At 46.4% G+C, this 12,396-nt stretch overlaps 1 protein-coding gene across 2 annotated transcripts in view; it reads left to right on the forward strand.

Moving 5' to 3' along the window:
- comtd1 (catechol-O-methyltransferase domain containing 1) overlaps window positions 1-12,396 on the forward strand; it is a 48,198-nt gene that overhangs the window by 19,507 nt on the left and 16,295 nt on the right. For both annotated transcript variants that reach the window (XM_073025709.1, XM_073025711.1), the window contains exon 5: window positions 6,261-6,315. In XM_073025709.1, coding sequence (XP_072881810.1) covers window positions 6,261-6,315 — 55 coding nt within the window. The remainder of the gene's footprint in view (window positions 1-6,260; window positions 6,316-12,396) is intronic.

The following is a 12,396-nucleotide window of genomic DNA, read 5'->3' on the forward strand; positions in this document are numbered from 1 at the left end:
TATAGGAAAGGTTCTAGCATGGAGAAAGCCGTGTCTGATTGGCAGGAGGCAAAGATTGGGAATAAAGGGAGCCCTTTCTGACTGGCTGCCGGTGACTAATGATGTTTCACAGGGGTCTGCTTGGGGACCGATTCTTTTTATGTTATATGTAAAATATGCCAGACTGCGCAGGCCTGTGATGTCCGCCATTGAGCGCGAACAGTTTAAAAAGGGCAAGGAATCTGCAGAAGTTTTTGATTCGGAACAAGAAGGCAGCGGGAGAGCACCTAAGGATTTCCAGCAGGAAGACATTTTGAGTTCTCGGGGGAAGAGAGAGGCCGGACTGTGCAGGTGCGTGACGTCAGCCAGTTGAGCACGAACAGTTTAAAAAGAAGGCAGCCATATCCAGCGGGCAGCAGAGTGAGAGGCAGAAAAGTGAAAGGGCTTTGGCTCCACGGCCTTCGGCGGTAATGGGACAAGGTGAGGCAGTTGTTGATTGCAAAAGGAGGTAGTATGTGTGTGAGACCAGTTTTCTGTGGTCGGTGTCAGATGTGGGAGGTCCTGGAGTCTCCCGGCGTCCTGGACAAAGGGACCTTGGGGTTCAAATCCATACATCCCTCAAGGTCGCTGCATTGAGGTTGATAGGGTAGTTAAGAAGGTCTGTGGGATGCAAGGCTTCATTAACAGGGGGATTGAGTTCAAGAGTAGAGAGGTCATGTTGCAACTCTACAAATCTCTGGTGAGACCGCACTTAGAGTATTGTGTTCAATTCTGGTCACCTCATTATAGGAAGGATGCGGAAGCTATGGAGAGGGTGCAGAGGAGAATTACCAGGATGTTGCCTGGTTTGGAGAACAAGTCATATGAAGCAAGGTTAGCAGAGCTGGGACTTTTCTCTTTGGAGCGTAGAAGAATGAGAGGGGACTTGATAGAGGTCTACAAGATTATGAGAGGCATAGATAGGGTGGATTGTCAGCACCTGTTTCCCAGGGCACCAATAGCAAACACCAGAGGGCATATGTACAAAATTAAGGGAGGGAAGTTTAGGGGAGACATCAGGGGTAAGTTTTTCCACAGAAGATTGTGAGTGCCTGGAATGACTTGCCAGGGATAGTGGTGGAGGCTAAAACATTAGGGGTATTTAAGAGCCTCTTGGACAGGCACATGGATGAAAGAAAAATGGAGGGTTATGGGGTAGTGTGGGTTTAGTACTTTTTTTTAAAGGATTATGTGGGTCAGCACAACATGGAGGGTTGAAGGGCCTATACTGTGCTGTAGTGTTCTTTGGTTCTATGTCAATGATTTGGATGATGGAATAGGTGGCTTTGTTGCAAAGTTTGTAGACAATATGGATATAGGTGGAGGGGCAGTTAGTTTTGAGGAAGTAGAGGCTGCAGAAGGACTTAGACAGATTAAAAGAATCTGTCTAAATGGCAGATGGAATGCAGTGTTGGGAATTGTATGGTCATGCACTTTGGTAGAAGAAACGGAAGGGTTAACTATTTTCTAAATGGAGAGAAAATATGAAAAACTGAAGTGCGGAGGGACTTGAGAGCGCTTGTGCAGAATTCCCTGAAGGTTAATTTGCAGGTTGAGTCTGTGGTGAGGAAGGCAAATGCAATATTAGCATTCATTTCAACATTTAAGAGAAATTTGGATAAGCCACAAGGATGGGAGAAGAATAGAGGGATAGGGTCCATGTACAGATCAATGTGAGTTGCAGAATAAGAGTTCGGCATAGACTGGATGAGCCAAACAGCCTGTTTCTGTGCTCTAGTGCTTTATGCCAAAGTTTCCAGCAGTATAGGAGTTCTATTTCACTCTCATCTCTACATATCACTTGTCTTCATTGCCAGAGTCGATTTGGATTAATCATTCTCGGGACAAGAAGAGCAGGACAAGTGGGAGAGTAGAACAGCACAACTAATGGAGCTGCTGCTCCACATCTCCAGTGATGAGGGCTCAATCCAGACTGCCACAGTAGTTTATGTGGAGCTTTGACCGTGTGGGTTTCCTCCAGGTGCTCTGGTTTCTGCCTACATCCTACAGATGATTGTTTTGGTATTTTAATGTAGGCCACACTCTCTTCTCACTACTACCAGACATGAGGTATGGGATCCTTAGGTGCTACACCACCAATTCAGGAGCACTGATTACACTTCAACCATCAGGCTCCTGAACCAGCGTGGATAACTTCACTCACCTCAGTTTTGAACTGATTCCACAAGACTCAGACTCACTTTCAAGGACTCTACATCTCATGTTGTCAGTATTATTTATTTATTATTTGCATGATTTGTCTTTTTATGCACATTGTTTTTTGTCAGTCTTTGTTTATGTATATATTTTTTATAAATTCTATTGTATTTCTTTAACTTCCTCTTAAATGCCTGTAATAAAATTGATCTCAAGGAAGTAAATGGTGACATTTACGTATTTTGATAACAAATTTACTTTGAGTTTGGCTTAATTGACCACTGACAATTGCCCCTTGCATGCAGATGCGGAAGAATCCTGGAGAAGCTGATGGGAATATGGAGGGAATTAAAAGGATTAGCATAAATGAAAGTTTGATGGTTGGTGCAGACAGTGGGTCAAATCTTTCTATGTTATGTGAATCTGTATAACTCTTCCAATGGGGCCTAGCAGACTGGCTGGCAATATTCTATACTGTATTGTGAATTGGTGAAGACAGCAAACATAATCAGAGACAAATTGAATATATGTGTTCTACTAAACCTTGTTCATTCTTTTGTGCCAACACAACACACACCTGATTCAGTAACAAAAATGGGGCATGGAATATGCTCCATTTGTGTAGTGAATGTTTATGATTCTACGAAAGGACCTGGGCTTGTATCCAAGTTGCCCTCAGGAAGGAGCCTCCAACTGTGAAGACAAAGAGATACCCCTGCAACAGCAGGCCAGTGGAACTAGTTATTCATTCTTTATAGTACTGCATTGAATCAAAGTTTTAAGATTTCTGTCATTTGGAGAACTTTAATGTGGAATACCAGAAGTAATTCAGGTGCAGGTAGGAGCGGAATTAATCTGTGGGAGACCCTAAATTTTACACAGTAGTACAAGTAAACATAGCTTATCCTTACTGGTGTTAAATAAGCATCACTGTGCAAAAAGTACTAATGGATTAATGACTCTTTGTCCTTGATAAATTCAGTTCTATTTCCAACTCTCAGTGGCAGGAGCTCTCAGGTGTTCTGCTGTAATAAATGATCTGGTGAAATCAGTGAACCTGTGCTTGACAGAGCCATCAGCAAGTTGGTGTATACGCATCTGATACTGCTCTAGTGAGCAACAGGTCACTACTAAATTTGGCCTCAGTCCCATTACTGCAGATGAGGGTTTAAGGGAGAATAGTAAAGAGTAAATAGCGCTGATCAAGTTCACATGTGAAGAAAGGCCAACTTGGTTAAATGACTGAGTTCTTGGTGTCTGACTAAGGGAAGCCAGCCAACGAGGGTACAAAGGTTTGTGTATCAGTGTAACACACATACAAAATGCTGGAGGACCTCAGCAGATCAGGCAGCATCTACAGAAAGAAATAAACAGTCAATATTTTGGGCTGAGACCCTTATGAAGAGTGACAGCCTGAAATGTCGACTCTTTATTCCTTTCTCTGATGCTGCTTAAGTGGTGGGGTGGAGATACGTCCCTACCAAAGGAGGTGTGAGGCACTCCTTCCCTCCGCTAGTCTGCAGGTCATCCTTGGGCAAGGTGTTGTACCTGCTTAGACCGCAATCAGGATCTCATGAAGCTATGGGAACAGGTGGTGGATGTTCATATGAGCAGCTGGTACACATCACAAGTCCATGATCACCCATGTGAACGTGACATGGCACATAACGATGATGATAGACACTGCCTGACCTCCACAATTTTGTGTGAGTTACAGCATCTGCAAGATCTTGTGTTTATGGATGTCAGTGTGCCCAGTAATATCATTATCATATTTCAACAAGAAAAATATGCTTCCATTGAATAAACATCGCAAATTCATAAAGAGACAGACAAACCATCAGTGTTAATTGCTCTCTCGGCACCACCCACACTATTTCAAGCCAGTTTGTGCGTTAATGCCAAGTGGTGCATCTCAGGACAGTGTGGAATTATAAACAATGAATTAAGTTATCCCGACAAGAAGAGTTGCTCCCGTCGCGAGAACTCTGCCTGCAGGATCAAGTTATACACTGAAGTAATGTAGGAAAGAGCTGTTTTGCTGCTGTTCAAGGATTTCTGTAGATCCATGAAACAAATCACAAGTGGTGTCCGACCTGTGGGGAATGCACGCTGGGTCTAGATGGAAGTGTGGCAGTGACTCCGGAAGAAGTGAGGACACGAAGTGAGTGAGCATTGAAGCTAAGGTTCAGCTAGGACAATGAGTGCAGAATGTGAAGGTCTTTCCAACCCCAGCTGCCCATGGGACCAATCTATTACAGATATAGTGGAATTCCAGGGGTTACACAATATCAGTGATACCCCTGGCTGCAGCCCAACTCACAGATTCCAGCCATACTGTTGGCAGAGGAAACCAGTAATAAATCCTTATATTGAATATCTTCTTGTGAACCTAGTCCCAGAGGGTCTATTTGTATAGAATTCTATTTTCCTGGTGATGCAAACTCATATTTAACTTGTGATGTGGTAGCAATTTTCCATGTATATTGTTATATATTTTCTACTGAATCATGCAATACACTTGTAAATCCTTTATGAGCTGCCTTTTCTGGCACCATACCATCTTACATATACTAAAAAAAATCTGGTATACAGCAAGCAGGCTGTTCTGCACCAAAACTGAAGCTAAGTGAACCTTAATCAATTGGTATAAAAACAAGCCTCTAGACCAGGTTATTCCAATAATTTCTGTTCTGCTTCCTGCAAAGCTCGCCCTCTATGCAACTTTTGTCCACTTGTTCCTCCTCATGGATCTCCCTCCGACCATTTCCCCCTGCAAGCAGCCCAAGAACTACACCAGCTCCAACATCTCCTTCCTCACCACCACTTAGAGCCCCAAACAATCCTTATGGGTGAGGCAACACCACCTGTAAGTCTCTTGGGATCACCTATATAGGGCGCTCCCAGTGTAGCTGCCTCTACATCCCCCCCCCCCCGCTCCCGATCTCCCCTCCATGCTCCCGATCTCTTCCCCCCCGCTCCCGATCTCTTCCCCCTCCGCTCTCGATCAACCCCCCCCCCCGCTCCCGATCTCCTCCCCCTCCGCTCTCGATCCCCTCCCATTCCCTGTCCCTGATCTCCCACCACTTCCCTCCATGGTCTTGTCCCCCCACTTCCTGTTCCCAACATCCTGCACCCCCCGTCCTGATATCTGCCATTTCCTGCTCCCAGTCTCTCCCTTCCTGATCTCCCCACTTCCCATTCCCAGTTAGTTTTATTTGTAAAGTGTCTCTGTATGTCCTCCCCAGGGAATGCACGTGTTTTCTCAGATTCTCAGTTTTCCTCCCAGAGTCCAAAGTCAAACTGGGTAGGTTAATTGGTCTTTGTAACTTGTCGGGTGATTAGGTTCGGGTTAAATTGGGGCTGTTGGATGTTGCTGGTGTGACGTGACTCTAACCAGAAGGGAATGTTCTGCACTGTATTTCTAAATAAATAAATAAGCTGAGGAGGAATTGCATTTAACTCTTTCCTTACAGTGGATGAGGAGGTGAGTTGTGTGGGTGTTCAGGGAGAGTGGGGAATGGGGCTGATTAAGATGGGAAGGGAATGTGGAGGGGTTCATGGGGAGGGATTGTGGTGGTGAGGAGAGGCGTGTGGGACAACTGTGATAACCAGAAGGCCTGGCCCAATGAGTGGGTTATCTGCCTCACCCTGAACACCACCACAACCCCATCTCCAACATTCTGTGCAGCCCTGAGCCTTATTCAGGCCCTGATATTGTCCTCATGTCAAGATCCCAACCTAACCGTTGTCCACCATAATGAAATTCCTGTGAAATGGGGGGAATGGAAATGTGGGAATCAGGGTCAGTGGATCTGGTATCGATGGCTATGGACCTCAGCACCCTGCCTTGCTGTGTCATCTCAGCCACTAAGGCAGGGGTTCCCAACTCTTTGCCTGCCATGGAATCCTACCATTAACCAAGGGGTCTGTGGACCCCAGGTTGAGAACCTCAGAGGCTGTGGTCCCAGCACAGAACCCCTGTGTGATATGTACATATCCTCAGTGTCTCAGACAGTGCTGCAACCCGTAGGAACAAGTCACCCGTGGTATTGTTCACTTATCGTGTGATGTGTCAATTGCAGGCTGGAGTGGAACATAAAATTGACCTTCGCATTAAACCGGCTTCAGAGACACTTGGTGAGTAAGTCCCACACCAGCGAGGGAGTAACAGTGAATGTACTAAACTCCTTCAAACCTCTGGTTGTTTTTGGACCAGAGTTCTGTCCCAGAGGCAAGGTAAGTGGGTGATCTGGTCAGGGAGCCACTTTCCCACAGCCAGCAGCACAGGGCAGTCCCTTCAGAAGCTCAAGTCACTCTGTGGACCTCATTGCTGTTTATCCAAAACCCAAACATGTCAGTATGGATCGGTGGACTTCACATTTACGCCTGGGCCTGGAGGTGTTGAACCCAAATTGCAAGGACAACCTCCAGTGTAACTGCCCATGTACTGGACACCTGCACCATTCTGTCCAACTATGCTCCCAGTGAGTATCAGTAACGTGTGTCATGTGCTTGTAGGGTTCTTATATACAAGAGGAAAGATATCCCCTATAATTATACAAGACCTTGTTTGAAAGCACTTTAGGAATATCATCTGCAGTTTTGGTCATAGTACCTGAAAATAATTTACTTGCTATGGGAATGCAGAGAAGATTTCTGGACCAGTTCCAGGTCCAGGAGGGAAGGTTGAGGAGATGATACATTTATTCTCTGGAGCTTGGAAAAGTGAAGTGTACAAAACTATTGAGCAGATTCAGAGTGAATGCCTTCTCCTGTCCCAGGAGTTCACAGACTTGAGAGAGAAACAAGGAAAAATCTGTTTGGTGGTGGGTGGGGGTGAATCTCTGAAAATCTGTTCGGTGGTGGGTGGGGGTGAATCTCTGAAAATCTGTTCGGTGCTGGGTGGGTGTGAATCTCTGAAAATCTGTTCGGTGCTGGGTGGGTGTGAATCTCTGAAAATCTGTTCGGTGCTGGGTGGGTGTGAATCTCTGAAAATCTGTTTGGTGCTGGGTGGGTGTGAATCTCTGAAAATCTGTTCGGTGCTGGGTGGGGGTGAATCTCTGAAAATCTGTTCGGTGCTGGGTGGGTGTGAATCTCTGAAAATCTGTTTGGTGCTGGGTGGGTGTGAATCTCTGAAAATCTGTTCGGTGCTGGGTGGGTGTGAATCTCTGAAAATCTGTTCTGTGCTGGGTGGGTGTGAATCTCTGAAAATCTGTTCGGTGCTGGGTGGGGGTGAATCTCTGAAAATCTGTTCGGTGCTGGGTGGGGGTGAATCTCTGAAAACCTGTTCGGTGCTGGGTGGGTGTGAATCTCTGAAAACCTGTTTGGTGCTGGGTGGGTGTGAATCTCTGAAAATCTGTTCGGAGCTGGGTGGGTGTGAATCTCTGAAAATCTGTTCGGTGCTGGGTGGGTGTGAATCTCTGAAAATCTGTTCGGTGCTGGGTGGGTGTGAATCTCTGAAAATCTGTTCGGTGGTGGGTGGGTGTGAATCTCTGAAAATCTGTTCGGTGCTGGGTGTGAATCTCTGAATATCTGGACCTTGGAGAGCTGAGGAGACAATCATTGATGCTGTTTGATACTGAGACGGAAGAATGTCGGGAATGGAGGGAGAAGGCAGGAAAAGGTGTTTTGAGATGGAAGGTATTGAGTGAGGGATTAGGCACAAGGGGCTGAATAGACTTGTCTGATTTTGTGCTGTGGGTACAGAGTACCTGCCTTCTGTAAACGACCAGGCCCAGGCCCCTGTCCAGCCCAAACTGCACTGATCTGAGTGGTCTTCCAAGACCTAACAAAAACAAGAGTGATCTAGAGATCACTAGAAACCAGTAATCTAGAGAGTACTGTAAGACCCTGGAAGACTTCCTTACCTGGAGAGTGTTCATGAACCAGATGGGATTCTATTGTAATCTAGAAGTTTCATGGTTAACATATTAAACAATATTGACTGGTTACTGCATAGTGGAGATTGGCTGAGCCAGAAGCAGTAGGAAGTAGGCTCCATACACAGAGGACCTCAGCTTCTGATGGAGGGAGAAGGGGATGGATTGCTTTAAGACTCAGAATCCCAGGAAAGTATTCATGAACCAGGCAGGATTCTATAGTATCTAGAAGTTTCAAGTTGACAACATTTTGTTAAATTCCAGGTATACCTCTGAATCAATTAACAATTGAAGTTTTCTGCTACCTGGAACTGTATCAAGGTGAATGGATCACAGATCTGATACACTGCTGCAGGGCAGGGTTTCCCAGCACATAGACGTAGCAATTAGTTTCCACGTTGACACTGTGCCTTGAAGAATTTATCCCCTTGTTTCAGAACAAGGTGACACCGGGAATAGCTAAATGCTAACTTCAGGTTGAGCTTGTGTCATTCAGAGGCAATTTGCACTGATTGGCTTGAGGCACCATTGATGTTATTTCCTGATGGTCTGCTCCACCTTCTGACACTCCCCTTTTGTATGAGTTAGTAGTCCTAAAATTTGTGGAATGAGCAGTAAGTCAGAAACTGCAGGATTGGCATGGATTCATAGTAAAAATCCCTCAGACTAATTACCTGAATACACAAGGCCATGAGATTCCAGTCCTTTAAACTGTTCATTGTTTGGAATTAACTTGTGGTTATTTTTTTGCCAATTAATCTTAATTTGTTATTTTAGAATTTCAAATTGAGTTGAAGATTAATTTTCAGCTTGCTAATTGAAACTACATCGGCCGCATTGTATGATCTTCCCAACATATGAAGCTATCACCATGAAGCCCATTGCCATTAATCACTTTGTGAAGAAAAAGGATATAGTGCTTTCCTGGTATATATGACGATTTCTCTGAAGCCCATCATCATTAATCAGTTTGTAAATTGAACGGGTTCCACTCCCTGTAAGCATCCTAGCCCCGTCTAGGACTGACCGCAGGTGTTTGAGTGAGGCTGGTGCCCATGCTGTGAATAGATTGTGATGCCACACTTGCCCTGGCTCAGTAGAAACACGGCCCAGCCTTACCCTGGAGTGGCGCTCACAGCCCTCGACTGCGGGAAGGTCTGGTGCGGGGCAACACAGAGATGGTGTGGTTGTAGAGATCTGTTGACTGTCCCACCACCAGTGTCAAACCCATTGCTTTAAGATAAAAGGTTAGTTTTATTTGTCACATGAACATTGAAATATACAGTGAAATGAATTGTTTATGATAATGATCAACACAGTATGAAGGTGTGCTGGAGACAGCCTGCAAGAGTCACTACACTTCCAGCACCAACATAACATACCCAAAACCGGTATGTCTAACTGGTATGTCTTTAGACTGTGAGAAGAAACCGCAGCACCTGGAGCAAACCCACACAATCATGGGGAGAACGTACAAACTCCTGACAGAATGGACTTGATGGCAGTTATAGCCTGAGCGTTCTCCCACCTCACCGGTCCAGCTATCTGTCAATCAGAGCCAGTGCCTCAGACAGCACTTATCCGGAGTATTTGAATTGAACCAGAGTCCACCTCTCCCAGTGAGAGCCATTCCCTGCCCACTGAGCTCGCAGCGGAACTTAATGAGATCCACAGAACAGGGAGACAGGATCCATTGAGGGCCTTATGTGATTTTTTTTAAAAGACTTATTGGAAATTTAGAGCCACTGAAAAATGTGGATACAGCAGACAGGATCACTGATGTGAATAGTCATAAACGTAATCAGGATGTGTACCAGATATCTTCCATCTACACGGTTAGAAATTGGGGAAATTAATTTGCAGACAGTGTGGTCTGGTTGTTCAGAGTATTTGCTCAGGGTGGTCTGCTCAGAGAAATAAAACAGTCCATCCCCTTACACCTCCATCAGAACCTCAGATCCTCTGCACAGGGACCCAACTGCTTCAAGCCCAGTCAACCACCACAATGCAGTAACGAGTAAATATTGTTTAAGATGATAACCATGAAACTTTTAGATTACAATAGAATCCAGTATGGTTCATAAATAGTCTCCAGGGAAGGAAGTCTTCTTGTGTCTAAGAGTGCTCTCAAGTTTAAATGCTCACTCTTGGGATTCTTCAGTGTTGGAACAACACTCAGAACAGGACAGTTTGGACTGAACTGGGTGGCAGGCGTTGTTGTTACAGTTTGGACTGGATGGTAGGCGTTGGTGTTACAGTTTGGACTGGACGGTAGGAGTTGGTGTTACAGTTTGGACTGGGTGGTAGGAGTTGGTGTTACAGTTTGGACTGGATGGTAGGCGTTGGTGTTACAGTTTGGACTGGACTGGACGGTAGGAGTCGTTGTTACAGTTTGGACTGGACTGGACGGCAGGAGTCGGTGTTACAGTTTGGACTGGACTGGACGGTAGGCGTTGGTGTTACAGTTTGGACTGGACGGTAGGCGTTGGTGTTACAGTTTGGACTGGACGGTAGGAGCTGGTGTTACAGTTTGGACTGGACTGGACGGTAGGAGCTGGTGTTACAGTTTGGACTGGACTGGACGGTAGGAGCTGGTGTTACAGTTTGGACTGGACTGGACAGTAGGAGCTGGTGTTACAGTTTGGACTGGACTGGACAGTAGGAGACGGTGTTACAGTTTGGACTGGACTGGACGGTAGGAGCTGGTGTTACAGTTTGGACTGGACTGGACGGTAGGAGTTGGTGTTACAGTTTGGACTGGACTGGACAGTAGGAGCTGGTGTTACAGTTTGGACTGGACTGGACGGTAGGAGTTGGTGTTACAGTTTGGACTGGACGGTAGGCGTTGGTGTTACAGATTGGACTGGACGGTAGGAGCTGGTGTTACAGTTTGGACTGGACTGGACGGTAGGAGCTGGTGTTACAGTTTGGACTGGACTGGACGGTAGGAGCTGGTGTTACAGTTTGGACTGGACTGGACGGTAGGAGTTGGTGTTACAGTTTGGACTGGACTGGATGGCAGGAGTTGTTGTTACAGTTTGGACTGGACGGTAGGAGTTGGTGTTACAGTTTGGACTGGACTGGACAGTAGGAGTTGTTGTTACAGATTGGACTGGACGGTAGGAGTTGGTGTTACAGTTTGGACTGGACGGTAGGAGTTGGTGTTACAGTTTGGACTGGGTGGTAGGAGTTGGTATTACAGTTTGGACTGGACTGGGCGGCAGGAGTTGGTGTTACAGTTTGGACTGGACTGGACGGTAGGAGTTGGTGTTTCAGTTTGGACTGGACGGTAGGAGTTGGTGTTTCAGTTTGGACTGGACGGTAGGAGTCGGTGTTACAGTTTGGACTGGACTGGACAGTAGGAGTCGGTGTTACAGTTTGGACTGGATGGTAGGAGTCGGTGTTACAGTTTGGACTGGACTGGACGGTAGGAGTTGGTGTTAGGGTTTGGACTGGACGGTAGGAGTTGGTGTTACAGTTTGGACTGGACTGGACTGGATGGTAGGAGTCGGTGTTACAGTTTGGACTGGACTGGACGGTAGGAGTCGGTGTTACAGTTTGGACTGGACTGAACGGTAGGAGTCAGTGTTACAGTTTGGACTGGACTGGATGGTAGGAGTCGGTGTTACAGTTTGGACTGGACGGTAGGAGTTGGTGTTACAGTTTGGACTGGACTGGGCGGCAGGAGTTGGTGTTACAGTTTGGACTGGACGGTAGGAGTTGGTGTTACAGTTTGGACTGGACTGGACGGTAGGAGTTGGTGTTACAGTTTCGACTGGACTGGACGGTAGGAGTTGGTGTTACGGTTTGGACTGGACTGGACGGTAGGAGTTGGTGTTTCAGTTTGGACTGGACGGTAGGAGTCGGTGTTACAGTTTGGACTGGACTGGACGGTAGGAGTTGGTGTTAGGGTTTGGACTGGACGGTAGGAGTTGGTGTTACAGTTTGGACTGGACTGGACGGTAGGAGTCGGTGTTACAGTTTGGACTGGACTGGACGGTAGGAGTCGGTGTTACAGTTTGGACTGGACTGAACGGTAGGAGTCAGTGTTACAGTTTGGACTGGACTGGATGGTAGGAGTTGGTGTTACAGTTTGGACTGGACGGTAGGAGTTGGTGTTACAGTTTGGACTGGACTGGGCGGCAGGAGTTGGTGTTACAGTTTGGACTGGACGGTAGGAGTTGGTGTTACAGTTTGGACTGGACTGGACGGTAGGAGTTGGTGTTACAGTTTCGACTGGACTGGACGGTAGGAGTTGGTGTTACGGTTTGGACTGGAGGGTAGGAGTTGGTGTTACAGTTTGGACTGGACTGGACGGTAGGAGTTGGTGTTACAGTTT

Source organism: Hemitrygon akajei, chromosome 21 (assembly GCF_048418815.1).
Source record: "Hemitrygon akajei chromosome 21, sHemAka1.3, whole genome shotgun sequence".
In the NCBI taxonomy this organism is placed as follows: Eukaryota; Metazoa; Chordata; class Chondrichthyes; order Myliobatiformes; family Dasyatidae; genus Hemitrygon; species Hemitrygon akajei.